Below are 25,705 nucleotides of genomic sequence, written 5' to 3'. Positions count from 1 at the left end.
GAGAGAGAGAGAGAGAGAGAGAGAGAGAGAGAGAGAGAGAGAGAGAGAGAGAGAGAGAGAGAGCGCACAAGCACATGCATAAACTCCTGGTAGTTGAAAAGCAGCTCGTCAGAAGTTCTTCTGTGAGCTCTAGGACTGATCAAATCCTCAGGCTCGGCAGCCTGTGCCTTTCCAGCTGAGCCATTTCACTATTCCCCCGGGTTTGATTTTCTTCACAGAAACAGCTAGTTGCTCAGAAAATTCATATAGAGGAGAATGAGGACAGAGACACAGGCCTGGAACAGAGACACAATAAAGAAGACCCTGACTGCATCAAGGCCAAAGTGCCTTTGGGAGACCTGGACCTTTATGATGGCACATATATAACTCTGGAGAGCAAGGACATCAGGTAAAGCCGTTCTCCTTCCCAAGGTAAAATTGTCCTGAATCAGTAAGGAAGAAGTTCCTTAACAATGTTTCATCACTGATGGGTTTATTGAAATTTGAAAGTTCAAAACACATAATGTGTATAGAAAGCTTGCAAACTAATTAGCTGTTTTTATACCATGATTTAAAACTGAGCTATTTACAGTAAAAAATAAAACTCAAATGCCTAGTAAACATGTAAAAATATTTCTCAGAATTTATCATATGAGTACAAACTAAAATAGTTTTATCTATCATACTACAAAAAGTTCTTAAGATCCGTAGCTACTCAGAGCATGGGAGGGCTTTGAGTGACATTTCTAGAAAGAATTTAACAGTTATTTAGCAGTTTTTCAAAAACTACCATCTTGGCTACTATTATTTTCTGATTCTTCATTTATCTCTTTTAATCTGAATTCCTTAAATATTTGACTTTTTATGGCAGTTGTGTGGAAAGCCACAAGTGTTGGCTATGTAATGTTGAGACGCAAAGAGAACATGAGAAAGTTAGATGTTTCTCAAAGCGCTGTTTTCACCTCTTTCATTCACCTGCTGCTTCTTGATTTTAGGCCTGAGGATTTCATAGACACAGAATCTCCTGTCCCTCCAGACCCAGAGCAACCTGATTGCACTAAAATCCTAGAGCTTCCATATAGCATACATGCTTTTCAGCACTTACGAGTAAGTGGGGAATTGGGGGGGATGGAGGGCACTTTTTTTTTTTGGCCTCATGCTTATTATAAAAAGTATTTTCCTTCCTGCAGGCCACCTTATAATTTTATCTACTCTTGTTAGATCTTTAAAATAAATGCTGCAGGATACTGAGTTTCTTATGACATATCCTCTACTATTTTTTTTTTTTAACTGTTTCGAAATTCCCTCCTCCTTTAGGGTGTACAAGAGAGAGTTAATCTCTCTGCCCCTCTCTTACCTAAAGAAGATCCAATCTTCACATATTTGTCTAAACGCTTAGGAAGAAGTATCGACGACATAGGTCACCTCATTCACGAAGGCCTACAGAAGGTGAGTCACCCAGCAATTCACTGAGCTGGGATGCTCTGCGTGCCCAGGCATGTGGTCCTCTCAGGGAGCTTGGTGTTCGCTTGTTCCCATAAAGGAAGATGCAGAGCTACGATTACATTGGTACAAAGTATAGCACTCAATAGGAAGAAAGCATGGGTAGAGTCATTCCCTTTACCAGGGAGAGATACTGAAAAGATTTATTTAAACTAATTAAAAAAAACAACTAGTAGAAGTAATGAGGGTACAAGCGAGGTTCTGTCAGTTACATTTGTAAGAACGTTAACCGTGGCTGCATCTGCACACAGCGCCCACTATTCATCTGTAACTTTCTCACAGGAATTTCTACCTGGTAGTGTGTACCTGTACTCTCAGCTACCCTGAGGCTGAGTTGGGGGACTTTCCTAAACCCACCAGCTCAAGACCAGCATAGGCAACACAGAGAGACCCTAACTCTAGAAACTAAAGGAAGAAATAAAACAAAAAGGAAGAAGGGAATTACATAACATGAGCCAAGACTGTAGACGTGTCATGCAGGCAAGTGTGGGGATTCAGCGGGTGCTTGTTGCTCTCCTTCCCCGTTCCTAACACGCCCAGGCTGAGAGTGTCACTCAGTTGGTGTAGTGCTTGCCTAGCCTTTTGGGGCCCTGGCTTCCAGCTTCACCATTGCATAAACCCGGTGTGGTGACTGGTGCATGCATATAAGTCCATATTCTAGAGACAGAGGCAGGAGCATCAGACGTTCAGTCATCCTTGACTACATAGCAAGTTTGAAGCCAGCTAAGGCTACATGAAACCTTTTCTTGAGAAGAAAATACAGTTCTGTCTCTAAGCAGTATAATTATAGTGGTATTAGATATTATTGCAACACTTACATATAGTTTATTCACATACATAACTGTATATCAAGAGATGAATTTTTGAATGCAAGAAAAAGTTTTGTTTTCAAGTGCGTTTTGCAATTATTTTTATAGTGAAGTTACCCTCTCCACTGTCTTTCCAAAGGTGTGTTTGTGTTCATAGAACGTGAAGAATCAGGGAAATTGGGCTGGGGTGTTCACCCTCTGATCATGACAGCACTTTGTGTGTGTTCATTGTGTGTTTATTTGCTTGCTTGTTTGCTTCTGAGAGATAGGTTCTCTCTGGCCTGGAACTCACTGTGTAGCACAGACTAGTCATGGTGATCCTCCTGCCTCAGACTCCCACCATGGCTTTAGAAGGATCTTTGGAGCAGTGCAATGGTTTTTGGCTGTATCCCTGTGTTCTTATTGCTTTCTTTATCTTGAGTTTCAGAAGAGCCAGTGTCTTTCTTAATTGTGCCCATTTTGAGCATCCTCAATCCAAAACAAAAAACAAACAAACAAAAAAAAAAACCAAAAACCTGTCTTTGATTATATTTGAGTGTTATTTTGTTTCTCTCTAGAATACTTCCTCCTGGGTACTGTATAACCTGGCCTCATTTTACTGGAGAATAAAGAATGAGCCGTATCAGGTAGTGGAGTGTGCCATGCGAGCGCTGCACTTCTCGTCCAGGTGAGACCGCTCTTCTTGCAGCCTCCAGATCAGCCGCACCACTGAGGACTGTTACACAGTAACACACAGGGAACCACATAAGGCACTGTTGTCTTGTCATTACACACTTCTCTGTCTCGTAATCAAAGATGTTATTAGTCTCTTCAAGAGAAAGGATCGGTCTGGTGAGATGGCTCAGTGGGTAAGAGCACCCGACTGCTCTTCCGAAGGTCCGGAGTACGAATCCCAGCAACCACATGGTGGCTCATAACCACCCGTAACAAGATCTGATGCCCTCTTCTAAAGTGTCTGAAGACAGCTACAGTGTACTTACATATAATAAATAAATAAATCTTTTAAAAGAGAGAGAGAGAGAGAGAGAGAGAGAGAGAGAGAGAGAGAGAGAGAGAAAGAAAGGATCACAGATGTCAGTAAGTTCAAATTGAAAGCTGTGTAATCTATCATTCATTAAGGAGAAAACTATGTCAGGTAGATAGGCTGTCACTCACCTGAGATGTTAGTGCCAGGACATACACCGGAGGAATTAGCATGAGTTGAGCCCACCTTTCCTGGTATGTGTGTAGGTGAGTGTGTTGTGTGTGCACAGGCATGCTCATGAGTGCCTTTACCCACACATTGCATGTGTAGAGGCCAGAGGGCTTCATCAAATGACTTCTTCTGTTGCTCTCCACCTTATGTTTAAGACAGGGTCTCTCACTGAGCCTGAAGTTGACCTTTTTTCTAGATTAGCCAGTTGGTCACCAAGCTCCTGTAATCCTGTGCTTAGAGTGACACCACCACTCCAGACCTTTCTGTGAGTGCTGAAGGTCCACGCTCTGAGCCACCTCCCCAGGCCTAAAATCAACAGCTTCTCTTAAAGCAAATATAAACTGTAAATGAATTTTTAAATCATAAAATTTCTGCCAGATCTCATTTTTGTGGCAACATGTGTAACTGTGAGGTTGAGGAAAGATAATCAGTAATTTAAAAATGAGACAAGAAGCATGAGGAACAGGTACACAGACTCATGACGTGTGCGCTCTGACCCCTAGCTGCAGTTCCTCTCTTCTAGGCACAATAAAGACATTGCTCTGGTCAATTTGGCCAATGTTCTACACAGAGCGCATTTCTCTGCGGATGCTGCCGTCGTGGTCCATGCAGCTCTGGATGACAGTGACTTCTTCACCAGCTATTACACACTGGGAAATATATATGCAGTAAATACAACTTTCTTGTTTGTTGAGATAGAACAGTTGCTGGGGGGGGGGGGGTGAGCTTTGTTTTTTTCGTTTTGTTTTTTTCTCAGACTGTTTCCTTTCCATTTGTCTGAACAATGGAAATAAAGTAATTGGTGGGAAGGGGATAAAACAGCTCAATAATGTGTCATAACACTCTTAGCTTTTGAACAAAGTAAATAGATAAACTGAAACTGTAAACTGCAGAATAAACCTCTTAAAGATAGTAGGCCTTTCCGGCTATAGTATTCCTTGGTGGTGTGGAGATTGATCAAAACAGTTCTTACTACAGAATGAGGTAGCTGTGACTTCATAAATCATGAGGGCTTTGGGTAGATGCAGCCAGCCACGGTTAACGTTTCTTCCCCTGTGTGCATGTATGTGTGCGTGTGTTTTCTCTCCCCAGATGCTCGGGGAGTATAACCATTCGGTGCTCTGTTACGATCATGCTTTGCAAGCCAAACCTGGGTTTGAGCAAGCTATAAAGAGGAAGCATGCTGTCCTGTGTCAGCAAAAACTGGAGCAGAAGCTAGAGGCTCAGCATAGGTAACTGGAAGCAAAAATGTCACTGAAGCACTCGCACCACAGACCCTTGGGTCAGAATTATGTCAAGAGGCATCACCTTAACATGGCCAAAACAATTAAAGGAAACCTTCACACCGCACATCCATCCCTGTTCACCAAATCCGAATGGCTTAGCACAGTTCCATGACAGGGCAGCTGACTCTCCAACATCATCAGTGCCAGTGTCTAGAGAGCATTTGTAATTACAAGCTCTCAAATTAGATCTTTACAAGTTGTTTGTTCATTCATTTTAAGACAGTTTCATTCTATAACCCAGTATCTTAGTTACTTTTCTATTGCTATGAAGAGATACTATGGCCATAGCAACTTATAAAAAAAGAGGGTGTAATTGGGGCTGGCTTAGAGTTAGTTCATAAACATCGTGTCAAGGAACTTGGCAGCAGACAGACACATATGCACATTCTACTGAAGCAATAGCTGAGATTTGATCTACAGGTAATAGTCAGAAAAAAGTAACTGAGCCTAGTGTAGACTTTTAAAACCCCCAGTTAGACACCTCCTCCAACAAGGCTACACCTCCTAATCCTTCTCAAAACAGTTCCATTAACTTTAGACCCAAGTATTCTTGTTCCAACCACCATGCACAGCCTAACCTAGAATTCACTATGTGTAGCAGTGAGCTCTCAGCAATCCTCCTGTCTTAGCCTCCCAAGTGCTAGCTAGGATCACAGGTGTGAGGCCCAACCTTTTGATCTTCTGTTACTATCATGACACTTAGAGCTCTTGAGAAGTCTTTGGGTATGCAGGAATTCTGCTGCTTACAACCTTGTTTTAACAGAGTACAGGGTGTCAGTAAAGTCACTTGTACACGCAGTATTTGTTCTTATTCACGCCTTCGGATCTGACATTGCCTTTGGCCAGCATCTTCTTTGGGTGTGTATTAGACTGGACAGCAATGGGACTCTTTTATACCTGATCTTACCAAGATTCCTGGCAAAAACATGTTTGCTTCCCTTGGTAATAAAGCCAGCTGAGAAACTTGATACAATTCAAAAGAGAAAATTTTTATTCCTCAAAATTAGCCTTCATCTTTTGGGTCCATTTTGGTTATTAAAGGATTTTAGAATTCATTAAACTTGTATATTTGATCATATCCTAATCCATTTAAAGCATTATGTAGTGAGGCAGAAGGCAGGGCAGCTTGCTTTTCTGTAACAGGCTTCTGTTCCACTGGATCAAAATGTGCCCTGGCTGAGCATCCTCCAATGTTGTTCTCTTAGAACTCAAGCTCACTCCCTCACAGTCCTTATAGCTATCCATTCTCCAGGTTACAGTACAGTGTATAATAAAGCCTTGGTGTTTAAACATAATCTCCATCTCATTGAAATCAGATGATGAAGAACAGTATTTCTCTGTTTTAAGGAACTAGGATATGGGACCAGTATACTATGGCCCTAGCTCCTTTTCTGTCTTTAGGCAGAATGAAAGTAGAATGGAGAAAAGGGATCTAGAAGGGTTTTGCATGGCAGTGGAATATATATTGCTTCAATAAACACCATGACCAAAAGCAACATGGGCAGAAAAGGCTTTATTGCATCTTAGAGCTTACTGTTTAACATTGAGGGTAGTCAGAGCAGAAACTGATGCAGAGGACACAGGAGTGCTACCTGTGTGGCTTCCTCAGCCTGCTTTTTTGTTGTTGTTGTTGGTTTTGGTTTTGGTTTTGTTTTTTTTTTTTTTTTTTGTTTTTTTTTTTTTTTTTTTTTTTGGTTTTTTGTTTTGTTTTGTTTTGTTTTTCGAGACAGGGTTTCTCTATATAGCCCTGGCTGTCCTAGAACTCACTTTGTAGACCAGGCTGGCCTCGAACTCAGAAATCCGCCTGCCTCTGCCTCCCGAGTGCTGGAATTAAAGGTGTGGGCCACCACACCCGGCACCTCAGCCTGCTTTCTTAGAGCACCTAGGACCCTCACTCCCTGGGCAGCACTGCCCACAATGGGATGAACATATCATTACGTTAATCGTTAATCAAGAAAATACTCCATAGGCTTGCCTCAAGCCCCATCTTATGGAACCATTATCTCAGTTGTAGCTCCTCTTCTTAGATGACTCTAGCTTGTGTCAAGTTGACATTAAACTAGCAGCACAAATACAGTTTTAAATTATTTATGTATTTTAACATGTATTTGTGTATTTGAATGATACAAGGGATCAAACCCCACGACTTGTACATTCTAGGCAAGTTCTCTGACGTATTCTCAACCCTAAACTTACTTTAAGTGATTTATAGACATAAAGGTATGCATATTTATAAGGTCCTATGTGAAATGTCAATGCGTGCATCCATTGTCTGGACCCACCACTGTCTGTTTACCCTAAGGACATGTAGCTATCTGAAATGTGGTGTCTTCAGCTCAGGCAGCTGGGTGGGTGGCAGTGCTGTTTTTCTGTGGAGAAAGGGAAGAGAAGAAAAGAGCGCATTTTACAGATAACCCCGTTCCATTGGGAAAAGCCCGCAGTCGGCTCACTGCAGATGGCTCTGCTCTGCCCTGCTCTCAGCCCTGTGCTCAGTCTGGGAAGATAGGGCAGGTGAGTCCTTTTTTGAAACCTTTCGGGTTTCAATACTAGCACATCATTTGATTTTGAGACAATGTATTTAAGAAAAGGCCTTTGCCTTTATGTTGTTTCTCAATTAATAATTTAAATTTTAATGTTTCTCAGGTATTATATTTACAGAATAGCTTTCATTTAGCACTGTTATTCTTAAATTTGTGGTGTAGAGTTTTTATTACTATCAGCTATTGCTGATAGACATGAAGTTCATGTATATATGTTTTTAAAATGACAATTTTCAAGGTCTGGCTTTTCTAATATGGAAACTGTCCAGGTCCCTTCAGAGAACGCTGAACGAGTTGAAGGAGTACCAGAAGCAGCATGACCACTACCTCCGGCAGCAGGAGGTCCTGGAGAAGCACAAGCTCATTCAGGAGGAGCAGATCCTGCGGAACATCATCCATGAGACACAGATGGCAAAAGAGGCGCAGCTGGGTGAGTAGGGGCCTGGCCGTGTGCAGGTCGGACATCCTTCCAGCATGCTTGAGTGGAGCCTTGAAGCATTATAAAGTTGTAGTTATGACTTTTCTAGATCTTTTTTAAAAATTGTGTGTGTGTGTATGTGTGTGTGTGTGTACATGTGTACATGTGACGTTGCCACCATAGTGCACGAGTAGAGATCAGGGGAGTCCGTTCTCTCCTTCCACCATGTGGGATCTACATCGGGCTTGGCAGCAGTACCTTTACCTACTGAGCTGTTTCCTGGCCTGATTTTCTTATATCTTTTTGCTTATTTGTTTATTTTAATTTTAGTTTATGTGTATATGTTTGTGCCTGTTTGTGTACTGTGTGCTTGCAGGTGCGTGCAGAGGCTAGAATGGGCATGGGATCTCCTAGAACCAGAGTGAGACCACCTACTGTGGATGCTAGGAATCACATCTGGGTTGCCCTCTGCAAGAACAGCACATGCTGTTAACCACAGAGCCATCTTTCCAGCCCCAGAACTTTCTTAAATCTCAAAACCAAGAGTAACCACAGGTGGTGTACCAGGAGACCTGGGAGATGATTTCAGCAACTTGTGTTCCCATTTTGACATAAAACCAATCTGCATATTCTTGGGTTTCTTGTATTTCCAACATTAATATGCATATCATTGTCCCAGAGATCTTGGTATGATTCAAATTCTGCTGCAGGATGTGTGAGGTGGGGCCTGAGCTTGTGCCATCATTACATACCCTGCACTGCAACACTGGCTGTCTTCTGAGCCAGTGGTTCTCAACCTTTCTAATACTATACTGTGACTCTTTAAGACAGTTCCTCATGCTGTATGACCCCAGCCATACAATTATTTTCCTTGCTACTTCTTAACTGTAATTTTCCTACTGTGATGCACATATCTGATACTCAGGGTATGTGACATAGAACCCCTCTGAAAGGGTCATTCAACCTCCAAAGGTGTCATGACCCACAGGTTGAGAACTGCTATCTAAGCAGACAGAGGAATGCTAGAACATGCATACTCTGCCAAAGCAAATGCCTTTTTCCCTCTTGCTGTCCTAAAAACAAAGACTATTTTAAAAATAGGACTATAGACTAGAATTAGTAGGCTCTTCCACTCAGGTAGGAAATCTTAGTTTAGTCAGGATCTACTAGTTGCAAGGGAGTTCTGAAATCATTTCCATAGTTGTACATAGAATTGTTCATGTGCAGTATTGGTTGGTTGGTTGGTTTTTCAGAGAAGGCAATACATAGCTTTTATTAACATTTCTTGATGCCCATTCCCCCCCCCCAAAAAAGGATCACTAATCTACAGGAACTTAGGTTGGCAAGAAATAGATGATTTAGTTGTACACAGACTATTCTGATTGTGATTAAAGTCCAAGGGAACAGATCTGACAACTCAGCCATAGAGAATAAAGTCCCCAAATGCCTTATTATGATGAGTGTATTCATCTGGAAGGACACTGGAGCATTGCACCTTCCCTGTGACATTTGTCCATTTAAAGTCCTATTAATTTATCTTCGCCATTATGAGAATAAAGATTATATTCATATTGTAGGATTTTTTTTTTTAGTGACCAATCTGTACTAAATCATACCAGAGCTCTTACATAGGCATGTGAAACAAAGTTGGGAACTATAGAGAACAAATTCTCTCTGTAGAAATAGATAGTCAGAGTCTCTACAAACCATGTAATCAAGACAGACAACCTAACTGCTAGAATGATCAATTAGTAGAGTTAATCTCTCCTTGCCTTATGCAGAGAAAAATTGGAACTTTAAAGATGTATTTATAATTCTGTGTAGGGGGTAGGGTATTGCAGCACATGAATACAGTTTTCCTCATCGGCCAGAGGTGTCACCTGGAGCTGGGGTTACAGTGGTTGGGAGCCACCTGATGTGAGTGGCAAGAACCAAACCCAGGTCCTCTGAAAGAGCAGTATGTGCACTTAACTGTTTAACCGTCTCACCAGTGCCAAACTGGGAATTCTTTAATGAGTTCATTTAATTAACTATTAATGAGTGTTTCTCTGTGTAGCTCTAAGAAAAGAGGCATAAGATTAAAACTGAGTGTCATAACACTAAGAAAAAGCATGCTGTCTCTGCATGACTTTGCTAATCATTTGTATAACTTTTTCTTGCCCCAGGAAATCATCAGATATGCCGGCTGGTCAACCAGCAGCATAGCTTGCATTGCCAATGGGACCAACCTGTGCGCTACCATCGAGGAGATATCTTTGAAAATGTGGACTATGTTCAGGTCTTTTTCTTGGTCTCTTCTAGTTCTTACTGTCACTTGTGTGTAAATAATTTCATGCTTTATTCCTTTGACTTCTTGTAAATTCAATTGCTAAAGTGTGTGACTACCATTTAATGCTTTTTAAGATTTTTATTGTCTGTTATGTGTATGATAGCAGATGTTGTTGTCAATGATCAGTTGCATAGATAACAATTCATTTCCCAAAGTATTAGCACTGTGTCTACACACATGTACATTTGATTCTTTTCCCCTTTGCTATGGGAGCTAAAATTGAGCTGTTAATACTATTTAACTCAATTTTAATTTATCCTTTTGAACCTTCCTAATGTTCTAACCCTTTAATACAGTTCCTCATGTTGTGGTAACCCCCAACCATAAAATTACTTTATTCTACTTCATAACTGTAATTTTGCTACTGTTATATATCATAATATAAATGTCTGACATGCAGCCTCTAAGGGGTTTTGACCCACAGATTGAGATCCACTGTTCTAAGGTGGAGAATGATTTCTTTTCTAAAGTCTCATTATGTTGCCCCTCCAGAAATATGAACAAAATTATGTTACACTAAAAGAAAAAAGATACTTAATAAGTACCATTGCTAGGCACATGCGTTCTCTTACTTGACTGTAAGCATATGTGCAGAACACACATAGTCGTGCACACATACATGCCCATGCAGCCATTCTTGGTTGTCTGTTTTGAAGGAAGAATGTGTAAATACAGTTATACTGAGTGCTACAAAACTGTTGCTGGGTGAATGATACCGGGAGTGTGCACAACCAGGTCAACAATCATAAAAAGGATATCAGATGCAAAACCAGCACTTACCGTATCTTTCATAAGGCCCACTCTGCACTGTCCTGGGGAATTCCCTAGAGTCAGACTGTTAAAAGAAGAGCTAAGAAGGCATTTCTAAGGCAGCAAGCCATAAGCAAATTTGAGCTAATTTTCAAAGACTTAATTTTACATATGTGAGTATTCTATCTGCATGTTTGCCTGCATGCCAGAAGAGGACATCAGATCCCATTGTAGATCATTGTAAGCCATGATGTGGTTGCCAAGAATTGAACTCAGAATCTTGGAAAGAGTAGCCAGTACCCTTAATCTCTCTCTAGCCTAAAATTTGAACCCTTTAATTTGAAAAACCCCAGACAATATTAATAGTAATAGTAAGAAACAAAGACAAACAGGCCTTTCAGGAGGGGTAGCAGCAGTGTGGGGCAGATGCTCCTCTGACTTCCATGGGCCAATTGCTAGCATTCATCCTCTGACTTCCATGAACCATTTGCTAACATTCATCCATGGTTGGCTTTCAAGACAACTCACACCACCAAAGCATGTGCTCCCTGTCATAAGGAGCACATATTCTGAGGAGGAAAGAAGAAGGTTTAGAAATATAACTGAAATCCAGTATGACTTTTGGATATCCTGGTGGTTTGGGGACTGTCCTGGACCAGTGTCGTTTCAGTTATCTTGAGTCTGTGTAGCAGAAGAGTGTGTTTCTATTCATAAGACCTAGAGCTGCAAATTCAGCATGCTTATGTCTTTCTCTCATGTCCTTCCTTTTCCATCCCTCCCATGGTCCTTTTCTCATTCTCTGTATAGCCAGTAGAAATGTGGTATCCTATAAGTGTTGCAAATGTTTTATCTTGGTTTGGAGGAAGGCTGTGTGTCTGTCTGTTTGTGTGTGTGTGTATCTGTTTGTGTGTGTGTTGTGTTCCTTTTATTTTTGTTTCCTCTCTTTAGCTCTAAAGGTTATATTTGCCATTGGCAATAGTCAGCCAAATAAGACTCTTAAAAATACTTTAAAATTTTGTATTGTTATTTTTCACGTATATGAGTGTTTTGCCTGTATATACATATTTTGCATCATATGTGTGCCTGGTGTCTGCAGAGATAAAGAAGATGTGAGATACCCTAAAACCAGAGATACAGAGGGTTGTGAGCCACCATGAGGGTGCCAGGACCCTAACTAGGTCCTCTTCAAGAGCAGTTGTCCCTCCAGCCCCTAAGAATTTTTTCTTCATCTTCCTTAGTTCTAACCACAGTACTAATTTTATAGAATAATAACCAATTCAGTTTTGGCAGGGGGAAGAATAAATCACCTAATTAGTTTATCACTGAATCTAAACTAGGAAAACCATGGAATGGAATTAAAAGGACAGGAAAGCAGCCCGTGTTTCTTCTCACCCTCTATGGCAACGCTGAGTGGAAGCTATTAACTACACTGCGTATCCACAGGAAAATAACTGTGGGGCCACGGTTCTAAGAATTAGATGATCCTAATGCTTCTGACCTGCTTTCTGAATTTCTATTAGACTACTGATGAGTGCTTACTAGGTTTCAGTTAAAGTAAAATTCTCCTCATGACTACATTTCAAGTCACAATTGGATTAAACTTTTTATTTTCTAGTTTGGTGATGATTCATCAACCTCCAGTATGATGTCCATGAACTTTGATGTTCCTACAAATCAGAGTGATGTCAGCGAATCTGTCAGGTCTTCTCCTGTAGCCCATTCTGTTCTCTGGGTCTGGGGCCGTGACTCTGATGCATATAGGGTAAGTGTGTAGAGACTGATGAAGGCATTTTCTTCAGCAGACACAACTAATACAGCAGTGGCCCTGCACTGCACTGATTAATGTGACCCTACAATATTGAGCCTAGTGCAGTGCACATTGAATAAAATTGCTATTAAATGGAAGATACTCTATTGGGGAATTATGGGTCAGTAAGCTCTTCCCTGAAATCCTCACAATCAACTGGGACAGATAAAAGCCCTGATTCCAGTTTTGCATACTGGGTTTAATGACTAGCCTGTGTCTTCCTCACTTACACAGTCAGTACTCAATGCTGGGCTGATACTAGGATGTACTAGATAAACTTCATTCCCTATTGAAGCTTTATGGTAATAGAAGATGCATACAGTGACTACATCGGTAAATGTATTTCTAAGCTACCATAAAGGTGTTGTATGTTCGCTAGGTTGTATGCTAGGGTCTGAGAACAGAAATGTGTACTTTTTATTTACCATTAAAATTTTAGAATTTAATTGGATATTTATTCTAATATATAATTCAGCCATTGGAGCTAATTTTTATACAAATTTCGATGAATGATAGCTTCAAAATATTAGTACAGCTATTTATATGAAGAAAGATGAACGTTTTATGAATTGCTAAAGAAATTGTTGAAAAGCCGAGACAAGAGGATTGCTTGAGCACTGGAGTTTCCTTACCAAAAAGATTATTAATTTTTGGCATTTAGCCAAAGAATTTTGGCTGGGATTTGTCCAAAGATAGGGTACATTTCAGGCTCAAGTGACCCAAGTGACCAGTGACTTATTTCCTTCCTCTCTTATGGTGTCAAGCACATTATTGGTTCCATCTGGAAACTTGATGGGCTCCATCTAGATAACTGGACAGCAGGCCCTTTTGTTCATGTGAACTGAGCCTTGCTTCTCTTCCCAGTAATGCCACTCGTATGCCCTTGTGTTTCACTGACCCAGCTATTATAAACTTGCCCTGCATCTGGCCTGTGTGCAGCAAATCAAAAGGAATAAGTCATCCTAAGAATTGGTAGAAGAAATATTGTAAGGTCAGGTAAAGTCTTCATACTTGCCTGAAAATATTACTTTTCTGTTCAGTCATTCTTGTATACTGTCTTAGTTGGTGTTCTCTTGCTGTGAAGAGACACCATGACCAAGGCAACTCTTATGAAAGAAAGCATTTTATTGGGGGTGTGCTTAAATTTTCAGATGTTTAGTTCATTATCATGGGAGAGAGCCTGGCAGCAAGCATGACAGGCATGGTGCTAAAAAAGTACATCCTGATCCTCAGGGAGAGCAAAAGACACTGGACTTCCCATGGACTTTTTGAAATCTCAAAGCCCACCCCTACTGACATACTTCTTCCAAAAAGGTCATAAATTCTAATCCTTCTAATCCTTTCAAATAGAACCATTCCCTGGTAACTAAGCATTCGAATATATGAGCCTATGGGGCCTTTCTTACTCAGGCCACTACATATACCTCTAATGTTTTTGAACATTTAGATTTATTTATCATATTTTATGTGTATTAATGTTTTCCGGTGTGTATATATGTGCATTACATGCATGAAGTACCTATGTAGGCCAGAAGACGGCATTGGATCCTGTGGAACTAGAGTTAGAAACAGTTATAACCTGCCGTGTGGGTTCTGGGAATAGAACCTGGGTCTTCTAGAAGAACAGTCAGTGCCCTTAACCTCTGAGCCGTCACTCCAACTCCTAGTATACCTAAATATACCCTAGTATGTCTAAATTCTTTTAACGGTTCATTTCAAATGATAAAATGTTGAATCTAAAGTAATCTATGAGAAGATTTATTTCTTTCATAGGACAAACAACATATTCTTTGGCCTAAAAGAGCAGATTGTACAGACAGCTATCCCAGAGTTCCCCTTGGTGGAGAATTGCCAACATACTTTCTGCCTCCGGAGAACAAAGGACTCAGGCAAGTGCAGATGGATGTGGCAGAGCACCTGATTCTGCATGATTGTCTCCTGGCGGTTCTTTGCGAGCACCAGCCTTGGACTTGAAAGGTTAAGTCTTTGTCTTGAACTCACCCAAACTTGGAAAATATGAATCTTGTTCCTTTTTCTTGTGCCAGGATCCACGAACTGACCAGTGATGATTATTCTTCAGAAGAGGAGGCCCAAACCCCTGACTGTTCCATAACTGACTACAGAAAGAGCCACACTCTGTCCTACTTAGTCAAAGAATTAGAGGTCCGCATGGATCTGAAAGCCAAAATCCCCGATGACCATGCACGCCAAGTAAGGCTCACTTAGGCTGCTCTTTCTTGCGGTCCATTCTGGGTGACTTCAGAAGCCTCTTAGATGGAGCAGAAACTTGACGGAAGGGGCTGTCAGCCACGCTCCTCATCAGCACAGCCTCGGGCAGCTCTGTGGGCTGCAGTGTGCAGAGTCCAGCAGGCACTGTAAGTGCCTCCAACCCAGGGAGTTCCGTCTAAAGAAGGCCGTCCTGACTGCTTCACTTTACCTTTGCACCCTCTGAGCCTCCACAGGCTTAGATAATTAGACCTTGGAAGTTTTCCTGCTCTGGCCTTGTCAGCCTTGCTTTGGCTCTGTGTGAGATCCTTAAGAGTCTATTAGTTTGATAGCCACCCAGGAAATTATAAGTAAATTCTATTAATACTGTTTCTTTTAGTTCCTATTAGTTGTGTATGTCTAAGAGTACTTTATTAATATAGATGACTAGATATGTACTCCAGAGATGATATTTAGTCTACCATATTTTGACAAATATAACTACTCTAAAACTACAAATAAAATAATAATTATCTTTTTATAGGAAAACAGACCATGGCAACTAATTTGTCTGTTGTTATTTTCAACTGAGTATAGTGACTACTTAGTTCCCATTCACTAAAGCAGGAAAATGGCCATTTCCCAGGTACTGTTGTGGGTTCTTAGAACACAAAGATGATTAAGGCATGACTGTTCTTTAGAGTTGTTCACAATCACACAAACACTACAGAAGAGAAAGTAGCTGAATTGAGGGCTGGTGCTTTCCAGCTTGGGAAGAGTGCAGAGTGTTAGTATATCCGATATTACGTTATTGATTCTGGATGGGGTGGAGTATATTACAAGACAGAAAGACAGACAGGAAAGAGAGAGAATGTATGTGCATCTTTAATTTTTATAGTTGAAGGAAACTAGGGCATGTATGTGAACCAGTGAATACTTGTTAGTGTGTTAATATACTCAAATAGTAGATATGATTATACATGAGTAATTATTCTTAGGGATATTGAGATGCCTCGGTGGGTTAAATGTTTGCCACAGAAGCATGGGTACCTGAATTCAGATTCCTGACCTGTGTAAAAAAGCTGAACAAGGTAGTGTTTATAATCTCCCATTTGCTAAGCATGGGTGGAGGCAGGAGTACTTCTGGCATTTACTGGCCAGCTGCCCTAGCCAGTCAGTAAGTTCCAAGTTCAGTGAGAGACTGTGTCTGAAAAAATAAAGTAGGGAGTGACAGGGGAGACACCCAGCATCAACCTCTGACTTCCATATGTCATATACACACAGGTATACACAGGAACACAAACAAAACACATACATGCACAAAAATCAATTCTGAGGCACTCATGTAAGGACTGCATTATAGAGATTCTTCTAAACGTCTTACTTGTTATTTTCAATTGAGTCATTATTTCTTTTGGTATTTTCAGATTTTACTTTCCCGTATTAAAAACTATACTGTCCCAGAAGAAGAAATTGGGTCTTTCTTGTTTCATGCTATTAACAAGGTAAGTCATTTGTTTGGGACCTCTAAAACTTAAATCCTTACTAAGAGTAACTAAAGTTTTTAATCTATTCGTTAAAGACTCTATTTAGAACCAGTACTCTACTTTATACCTAATGGAACGACTTTATCTTTTCAGCCAAATGCTCCTGTCTGGCTCATTCTGAATGAAGCAGGCCTGTACTGGAGAGCAGTAGGAAACAGCACCTTTGCCATCGCCTGCCTTCAGAGGGCTTTGAATTTAGCTCCAGTTCAGTACCAGGACATTCCTCTTGTCAACCTGGCCAACCTTTTGATTCATTACGGCCTTCATCTTGATGCTACGAAGTTGCTTCTGCAAGCCGTGGCCGTCAACAGCTCTGAGGTGAGGCTCTCCACTCACCTGCTCTCAGTCATTGCTGCGGTGGGAATAGCTTGGCTGTACATTGAGCTTTGAGTCTGTCTAGGAGTATCGTGGATGCCAACAAGAGCAGACAGGAGCCTGATATTGCTGTCTCCTGAGAGGCTCTCCCAGTGCCTGACCAATACAGAACTGGATGCTCACAGCCATCCATTGGACGGAGCACAGAGTCCCCAATGGAGGAGCTAGAGAAAATACCCAAGGAGCTGAAGGGGTTTGCAGCCCCATAGGAGGAACAACAATATGAACTAACCACTACCCTCAGAGTTCCCTGGGACTAAACCACCAACCAAAGAAAACACATGGTGGGACTCATGGCTCTAGCTGCCTATGTAGCAGAGGATGGCCTAGTCATCAATGGGAAGAAAAGCCCTTGGTCCTGTGAAGGTTCTATGCCCCAGTATAGGGGAATGCCAGGGCCAGGAAGCAGGAGTGGGTGGGTTAGGAAGCAGGGGGAGGTAGGAGGGGATAGGGGGGTTTTGGAGGGGAAGCCAGGAAAGGGGATAACATTTGAAATGTAAATAAAGAAGATATCTAATTAAAAGAAAAAAAAATGCCAAGTTTGCTTTAAATAGTAGAATTTGCATACTTCAAGAAAAAAAACAAATATTTTATTTTGATTATTTATATATTTTGATACAACATCAGGCTTTGTAACCAGAGCTCTCCTCAATTCATAATTCTCCTGCCTCTGACTCCTGACCCAAGATTACATACATGTACCACTGTGTTAGCTCTTTTCAGATTTGAATGAGTAAAACTAACAATTCTCATTTCTCTTCTTCAAAACTTACATGTAAATAGAAATTGTATAGCTATGAAAATATACTGTGACTCTATGTCTGCCTGCAACAGATGGCTCTCACTCTCCCACTTATTACTAAATGCACCATGTTCAGTATTATATTATTTTATAGATACAGTATTTAATTTATAGATATAGTTACACCATCTGATGCACAGTTAAACAGTTGTTGTAGTAAGAAACAATAATCAGGGACTGGGACTGTAACTAGTAGTAATATGAACAACACCCTAGGCTCAATGCCAAGGGCACAGATAATGTGCTGCCATGCCTAGCATAACTGCTTTGTGATTCTTAGTTCTTATTTTTAAGGTTCCACTTTAGGTTTGCAGAAATACAGTTGTAATAGATACCCAATTAAGTTGCCCTTACTTAACACCTGATTATATATTTTATCTCCAGAGAATCCTTTACAAGAGATGGGTGTGAATGAATAGCTTAGGTTTGTTTAAGAGACCATAAAACTAAATTTTAAATATAATAAAATATTGCCCACTAAGAGTTCAAAAATTGACAAATTTTAAGCATAATTTTGTAATGTTTATACTTTCCAGCAGCTAGTGAGTCTACCAGCTTGCTCTAGTGCTTGCTCTGTAGCAAACACAGTGCAGTGAGAACAGATGATAGATAGGATTGAAGGGGACGTAGTGAGGTAGGCATGCCTGTGGAAGGACCAGTGCTTCCTGTGTTCTCCTGCTGCTGCTACCGCTGAAGAAGCTGAGCTCTCAGAGATGCTGTCTTTCTGTATTTACAGTGCAGTTACATTTAGGTGCAAAGTTCTGTGGCACAGATACAAGATAAAAAGAGAAGTCAGTGAGTTGAGGTGAGTGAAGCAGAAGTGGAAACGCACTGTAACCCACACTGCCTCCCCAGCCGTCAGTGGCTAGAAGTGCGGACCCGGGACCAGGAAGTCTGCGAGCATTTCATAGTGATCCTAACAAGCCTACTACATGTAAAAATTGCTACTAGATAGTTTTAAGACCATTAATTTAAATGGTTATATAGTCCATAGATTGTCATGCCATGTCTTGAGGTAGGTGATATTCTTTTTTTTTTTTCAAGACCAGGTTTCTCTGTATAGCCCTGGCTGTCCTGGAACTCAGTCTGTAGACCAAGCTGGCCTCAAACTCAGAAATCTGCCTGCCTCTGCCTCCCAAGTGCTGGGATTAAAGGCGTGTGCCACCACTGCCCAGTGATAGCTGACATTCTTCATAACTATTGTCAATAATGGTTTCTACCAGAGCCTTTTCTACATTACTGATAACTCTCTTACACTAAAATAGTGTGTATTTTGATAGCTCTGATACCTTTCCCTGCTAGACAGTCCAGCAAAAAGTTTGGGCCAGGACGTAAGAGCTGCAGATCGTCATTGCTCCTGGTCTTCACCTTAGGTGTACATTTCATTTGTTTTCCTTCACTGGATACTTTTAACTAGATCAAGGCACCATCCAGTGTTTTACATAAATATCACCAAATCAAACAAATGTTTTACAGCAATACAGCAAGATCATCAAATCATTGATTTTTATCAACAGAATAGCCTTAGGAGATAGACTTTTTCCCATGATCGATGAGTTAAGTACACACGAACTAAAAGGCATCAGAACTTACAAGCCTAGATTTGGACTTGAGGATACTAACCGTAAAGCTCACCCACTGGTTTTTTGGGGTTTTGGTTTTTTTGTTTGGTTTGGTTTGGTTTGGTTTGGTTTGGTTTGGTTTGGTTTGGTTTGGTTTGGTTTTTCAAGACAGGGTTTCTCTGTGTAGTCCTGGCTGTCCTGGAACTCACTCTGTAGACCAGGCTGGCCTCGAACTCAGAAATCNGCCTGCCTCTGCCTCCCAAGTGCTGGGATTAAAGGCGTGCCCCACCACTGCCCACCTAAAGCTCACACTCTTATAATGCCCCTGAACTAACATTTCATAAAAACAGTTTGCTTTTTTAAAATGCAACTTCTTTGTTTTAACATTTCTTAGTTTTTTATTTTAAAACTGTTTGGTTTTCTGTGATCTCACTGTGATCATTCAAACTGGCCTCACAGCTGTTGATGGTCCTCTGCCTCTCAAGTGTGGGGAATCACAGGCATGTACCACATGTCCAGTTTAGGAACATGAACTGAGGGATCACAGGCATGCACCACATGTCCAGTTTAGGAACATGAACGGATACTAGACTAAGTAAAAGAAGCTACAAAAGTTCATTTTATACGTGTATGTTAGAGAAGTCGCTGTTTGATTCCACTCCTATGAGCTTTGTGAAGAGCAAAGTTAGTATGTGGTGGTAGCAGTCACACTGTATCAAGAATAGCTGCTTTGGAGATAGGATTGGGAACTCTGGGCTACTGCAAACATTCTAACTATCTTATATATGGGGTTAAGTAGCACTTACAAGGATAAGTTCATATGTAATAATGTACTGAGTTACATACTTAAAACTAGTTACAAGTTTTAGTGCTTTTTGATCTTTATACTAGTTGGTACAAATAAAAGGAACTAGTTAGCAGTAACCTCTACAGAGCAACCTAAGAAGAGCTCAAAGAAGAATACTGTAAAGGTTTCATGCTTCCCCAAACCAGCAGTTCATTTACATTCTGCTGATTTCTTTTTTCTTCTTCTTCTTTTCAGCCCCTGACCTTTTTGAGCCTGGGAAATGCTTACCTTGCTCTGAAGAATGTCAGCGGGGCACTTGAAGCCTTCAGACAGGCCTTAAAGCTAAGCACCAAATGCCCAGAATGTGAGAGCAGCCTGAAGCTGATCCGCTGTATGCAGTTCTACCCGTTTCTGTACAACGCCACCTCTTCTGTCTGTGGTGGTAAGCGCCTGAGAAACACCACGAGCTCACCCAGCATTGCTGCCGTGATCAAAGTAACACCGAGATGGCTTTAGGAACTTCCTCCAGGGTTTTAGAAAGCTAACCCTAGCTGTGTAGCAGAGAAATCCATTCATTAATTACTGGAATTAGTAGTTAATGTTTATTTCCAGACCTTAGCTAAGAAATACTGACTAATGCATAGAGTGGAATTGTATTTTGAGAATTTGTCATGGGAGTATTTTCTCTCCCATAAATTTCTGTTAGACCTGACTAATATTCATGGTAAAGGAAATTCATGAAGCCGTATGTGTCCTGAGCACAGCTCTACATACTTACCCCTGAAAATAGCTCCTTGCCTTTCGGAGGAGTGATTCCCCCTTCCTGCACCTTGTCTGTAGTGATAGTGTATCACAGGTGCCCTTTCTCTTTATGTGGAACTGCCTCGGTAGAGCTGGGATGAAACTTAAAAGTCACGTGAACCGTAGTAGCCTTCGCTGTAAGGAAAAGATTGTTTCACATTCTGCCTTTGAACAGCAGCCTCTGGGGAGATGGGGGAAGGCACAGATCTTCAGCACCTAGCCAGCATTAGGTGGAGCAACAGTTTTCACTCCACTGATTGTCCAGATTATAGTGTAAGGCATTCTAGTTCCTTCAATAGTGATATCAAAAATTGAGCACATATGATCCCCAGTTGATATGGCTTGATTTAGATGATTTATAATAATAGACTTAAGACCAGAAACTGGTTTCCTGGTTCATTTTACCAGACTGCCTCAGGATTTTGATAGAATTGGGAATAAATGTACTTGCATTGTTCAATACCAAAGTCTGTCAGAACCATCAACATTGGGCATGGTATGAATTAGGGTTCTTGTGAATACCGAAGGCCTGGATAGTATTTTAGTAAGGGATAGTCAAGTGGCCAGTACAAGAATTACACAGATTCTTGCCTGACCACACTCTGCCATACTTTCTGATCCCAGAAAAGTAGCATCATTACCTATACCGTGAGCAGCAATAAAAACTGTTGCCTACTTGCTGAGAAAACTAAGTGAGGTATTCATCATAGAGTGGGTAACTGGATAAAGGTAAGACTTTAGAGGTTGATAGTAGGGCAGTGACATGGCTCAGCAGGGAAACGCATGTGCTGCCAAGCCCAAATCCTCTGAACCCATATGGTGGAAGAAGAGAACCAGCTCCCACAAATTGTCCTTTAACCTCCACGTGTGTAACTTGGCATGCACATGCGCACACACATACAATCCTGCACATGCACACATTAAATGAAAATAAAACTTTGAAGACATTTATTGTAAATACAAAGTATTCAGAGCTTTCAAAGCACAAGTGTTCTTCCTCTTACTTCAACCTAGAAAGTGTGGTCTTCGGATGTTGCTGGTTATCCAAGAAGCCTCATTCTCCTTACCAAGGGTCTCTTATTAGAGAAATCCATGTCCTTATGTTCTTCTCACTCACCTCTCTTAAAAAAAATGATTCCTGGAGGTCACATGGTAGTGACCTTCTTCTAAATACTATTTTCCTTGTATTAGCATTGCATATTTGTGCTCAGTGTTGTTGTTTTGATTTGTTTCGTTTCTTGCACTTTCTTAATTCCTATGTCACTCGTGTCAGCAGAAAGAATCTAGTGTGATGAACTTGCCCCTGAGACCTAACTTTACAGGAACAAATAACATGAGATAGATCTTCATCTGCTGGTCTAGATTATCTCAGTGACATCCTTGGGTCCACTATAACTAGGGAAGAAAACAATTTAGCTTAGAAGATGGACTACCATTGTTCTTTCAGTGAGAACTCATCAGCAAAACTTGGACAAGATTCCGTTTTTTACCCCTAAGTAACTAGCTGCATAAACTATGCAGCCTCTGCACTGCTTGGCTTCCATCACTGGAAGGCTCTCCTGCCAGTCCTCTAAGATGGTGATGTGAATGTGACAGTGTCTACCCAGGAGCACCTCCACAATGCTCCTAGGTATGAAGCCCAGCCATCTCATGAAGTGACTATTACTAAATTTTTCCTTAATTTAACAAACCCATTTCAAGTATTTTATGAAGGAAGACTTAAAAGCTTGAATTTTTACACATTCAGAGGCAGGTGGATTTCTGAGTTCGAGGCCAACCTGGTCTACAGAGTGAGTTCCAGGACAGCCAGGGCTATACAGAGAAACCCTGTCTCGAAAAACCAAACAAACAAAAGAATTCTGTAAAATGCATTATGATTCTATTCAGCCCCATCTCTTCTCAGAGCCACTCTCCCTCCCTTCCTTTCCCAACAACTTTTCGCCCTCTCCCACATCAGGGCTGCCCATGTATTCTCAGATGTGTGGTCTTCCACTGGAGCATGGTCAGCTTTTGAGAGGCCACACTCTTAGAGCTGATGCTTTCTCTCTAAGCAGTTCTCTATATAGGAGGTGGAATTTCATGCCCACTTCCCCTCTTCATGCTGGGATTTGGTCTGGTTTAGGCTGGCACAACCACTGGGAGATCCAATGTATAGCTGGCCTGCTGTGTCCAGAAAACACTGTTTTCTCGTAGTCTACTATCTCTGACTCTTACTCTTTCCACTCCCCTTCCACAATGATCCCTGAGTCTTTGAAGTGGGCAATACATTATATGTATTCACTTAGGACTAAACATTCTCAATTCTTTTATTCTCTGTGTTGGTTATTGTAAACAGAAGCTTCTCTAATGACGGTTGAGAGATGCCTCGATTGATGAATACAATGATAAGTCATTAGGAGATGATTTAATATTTGCATTTAACAGGGTAATAGTAACAGATTCTTTCCTAGGGCCTATGACCTATCTAATCATACAGGCTGGCTTTTTTGTTTTTGTCTGTTTGTTTGTTTGTTTGTTTGGGCCCAATAATGGTGCCAGGAATGAGTTTCATCTTGTGGTTCAGGCCTTAAATTCAATCAGAAAGGGGTTGGTTATTCCACCACATTCATGACACTGTTGCATCAATGGGTGTGTCCTACAAGGCTGACAGCTTAGTAAGGTTGATGTCTGCTTTTCTCCTCTGGACACATGCATAGCACCTTCCAGCACTGCTCAAGCCAGCCAGTAGGGACGATACTTCCAGGTCAGTAGTATTCTATGACCAGAGTATGTAGTGTCTGCAGCAATACAGGCTTACAATCAATGCACCAAGATACTTGGTGTCTTAGTCAGGGTTTCTATTGCACAAACATCATGACCAAGAAGCAGTTGGGGAGGAAAGGGTTTATTCAGCTTACATTTCCACATTGCTGTTGATCACCAAAGGAAGTCAGGACTGGAACCCAAGACTACCAGCTCAGAGATGGCACCACCCACAAGGGGACCTTCCCCCTTGGTCACTAATTGAGAAAATGCCTTACAGCTGGATCTCGTGAAGGCATTACCCCAACTGAAGCTCCTCTCTCTGTGATAACGCCAGCCTGTGTCAAGTTGACGCAAAACTAGCCAGTACACATGGTTACCTAAAAATATTACCCCAGATTGTAGAAGTTTGGAGTAAATAGTCTACAGAATAAGTCATAAACAAATATCAGTATATCTTAGAATTTTAGACAAGTTTCTATATAATGTGTGTTTGGTAGCCTTTGCAGTGATTTCCAAATCATGTTTATGAACTTCGGATCTTGCTATGTACAGGTGAATTACCTTATATTCTTTTTATAGCATTTCTGTATCACACCCATTTACAGAAATATCTCTTTTATAATGTTTCATTCTCTGAGGTTTTAGTCTGTTTTCTGCATCAGGAATTTCTGTAGATTTATGGCTTGCTGCACACATTGTTCTATAATTTAGATTTTCAGAAGGAAATGTTGCATGTTGCTGCCTCCTGCAGACTCTGTAGCATATACCACCTGCAGCTGAGAGCCTGTACTTCACTTTCTTCACTAGAATTGCTGGGAAAAGGAGTATTCGTTTTTAAGATATTTTTATAGATCCAGTTTGGGGAGAACTTAAATATGTAATTAGGCCGTCTTTGTTTGTTTCCCCAAAATAATTTAGAACTTTTTAAGGACTATAGTTATGGTTACCAGATAATTTATTTGACACGTATCTGTGTGATAAAGGAAGAATAAGAAAAAGGTTGTGAGTTTATGTCTAGAAACAAAGATATGATTTACCCAAGTCAAAAAATCAGTCAGTTGGGCTAGAGAGATGGCTCAGTGGTTAAAAGCACTGACTGCTCTTCCAGAGGTCCTGAGTTCAATTCCCAGCAACCACATGGTGGCTCACAACCATCTGTAATGGGATGCCCTCTTCTGGTGTGTCTGAAAACAGCTACAGTGTACTCATATACATAAAATAAATAAATTTTTTTAAAAAAAAAATCAGTCAGGAAATAAAACATAATCCAATCCTTATTGTCAACATTCTATAAACAATCTCCACTGCCATGGTTGGAGCGTTCATGTTTGTAGATTCTTGTGACATTTAATGAAAGTAGTATAACTGCTGTATTTTCAGTATCATCTCTTAAAAGGAGTATGTGCCTACGAAAAAGAATGACTTTCCCTAGGCTCTGGGAACAGCACTAACTACCCTATAGGTACACGCTCTTCTTACTGGGGATGCTACCTTGATGACTCTGGGTCTCGTTCATTAGTTTGCTGCATGTGAATTACCTTGGATTTTGTACAAAACTGGGAACTGTACTTTTTTGAAGTCCACAAGCAGTGCTGTTCTCAGCACTTAGATTTTATAGGCAACATTTTTATCTCTGGGGCAGGCAAGATGGCTCAGTGGGCAAAGGGCTTGTTGTCAAGCCTCATGATCCTAATTGGATTCCCCAAGACCCACATGGTAGAAGGAGGGAACCAACTCCCAAAGTTGTCCTGACCTCCACCACACACATGCATCTAACACACACACACACACACACACACACACACAGGTGGGGGCAGTTATATCTTGCTAAAACACTTCTATCTTGTAGGACACTGTATGTATAACAGATTGTGATGACCACTTTGTATCTCATGCTGTAAAAGACAATGAATATGTGTGTGCCAACCAGGTTTATGTCAGCTTGACACAAGCTAAGGTCATCTGGGAAGAGAAATGTCTTATAGAGAAAGTGTCTCTATAAGATCCAGGTATAGTTAAGTCTGTAGGGCATTATCTTAATTAGTGGTTGATGTGGAAATGCCCAACCCATTGTGAGTGGTGGTACCCTTGGACTAGTGGTACTGGGTGCAGTAAGGAACAGGCTGAATAAGCCTGGTGAAAAGCCAGTAAGCAGCACTCCTCCATGGCTCTGCATCAGCTCCTGCCTTCAGGTTCCTGCCTTGCATTTCTGTCCTGACATCCCTGCATGATAGACTATAAGCTGTAACATGAAATAAGCCACTT

At 41.0% G+C, this 25,705-nt stretch overlaps 1 protein-coding gene across 4 annotated transcripts in view; it reads left to right on the top strand.

The window, feature by feature from the left end:
• Ttc17 (tetratricopeptide repeat domain 17) overlaps nt 1–25,705 on the top strand; it is a 110,733-nt gene that overhangs the window by 27,035 nt on the left and 57,993 nt on the right. For all 4 annotated transcript variants that reach the window (XM_021193294.2, XM_021193293.1, XM_029535983.1 and 1 more), the window contains exons 3-16: nt 219–388; nt 975–1,086; nt 1,297–1,428; nt 2,849–2,958; nt 4,010–4,154; nt 4,579–4,718; nt 7,582–7,742; nt 9,896–10,008; nt 12,425–12,571; nt 14,390–14,505; nt 14,662–14,827; nt 16,249–16,326; nt 16,462–16,686; nt 20,150–20,336. In XM_021193294.2, coding sequence (XP_021048953.1) covers nt 219–388; nt 975–1,086; nt 1,297–1,428; nt 2,849–2,958; nt 4,010–4,154; nt 4,579–4,718; nt 7,582–7,742; nt 9,896–10,008; nt 12,425–12,571; nt 14,390–14,505; nt 14,662–14,827; nt 16,249–16,326; nt 16,462–16,686; nt 20,150–20,336 — 2,002 coding nt within the window. The remainder of the gene's footprint in view (nt 1–218; nt 389–974; nt 1,087–1,296; nt 1,429–2,848; nt 2,959–4,009; nt 4,155–4,578; nt 4,719–7,581; nt 7,743–9,895; nt 10,009–12,424; nt 12,572–14,389; nt 14,506–14,661; nt 14,828–16,248; nt 16,327–16,461; nt 16,687–20,149; nt 20,337–25,705) is intronic.

The sequence above is a fragment of the Mus pahari genome, chromosome 3 (genome assembly GCF_900095145.1).
Source record: "Mus pahari chromosome 3, PAHARI_EIJ_v1.1, whole genome shotgun sequence".
Taxonomy (NCBI): domain Eukaryota; kingdom Metazoa; phylum Chordata; class Mammalia; order Rodentia; family Muridae; genus Mus; species Mus pahari.
The sequence above is the reverse complement of the archived record's forward strand: the minus strand, read 5'-3'. Positions and strand labels throughout refer to the sequence as shown.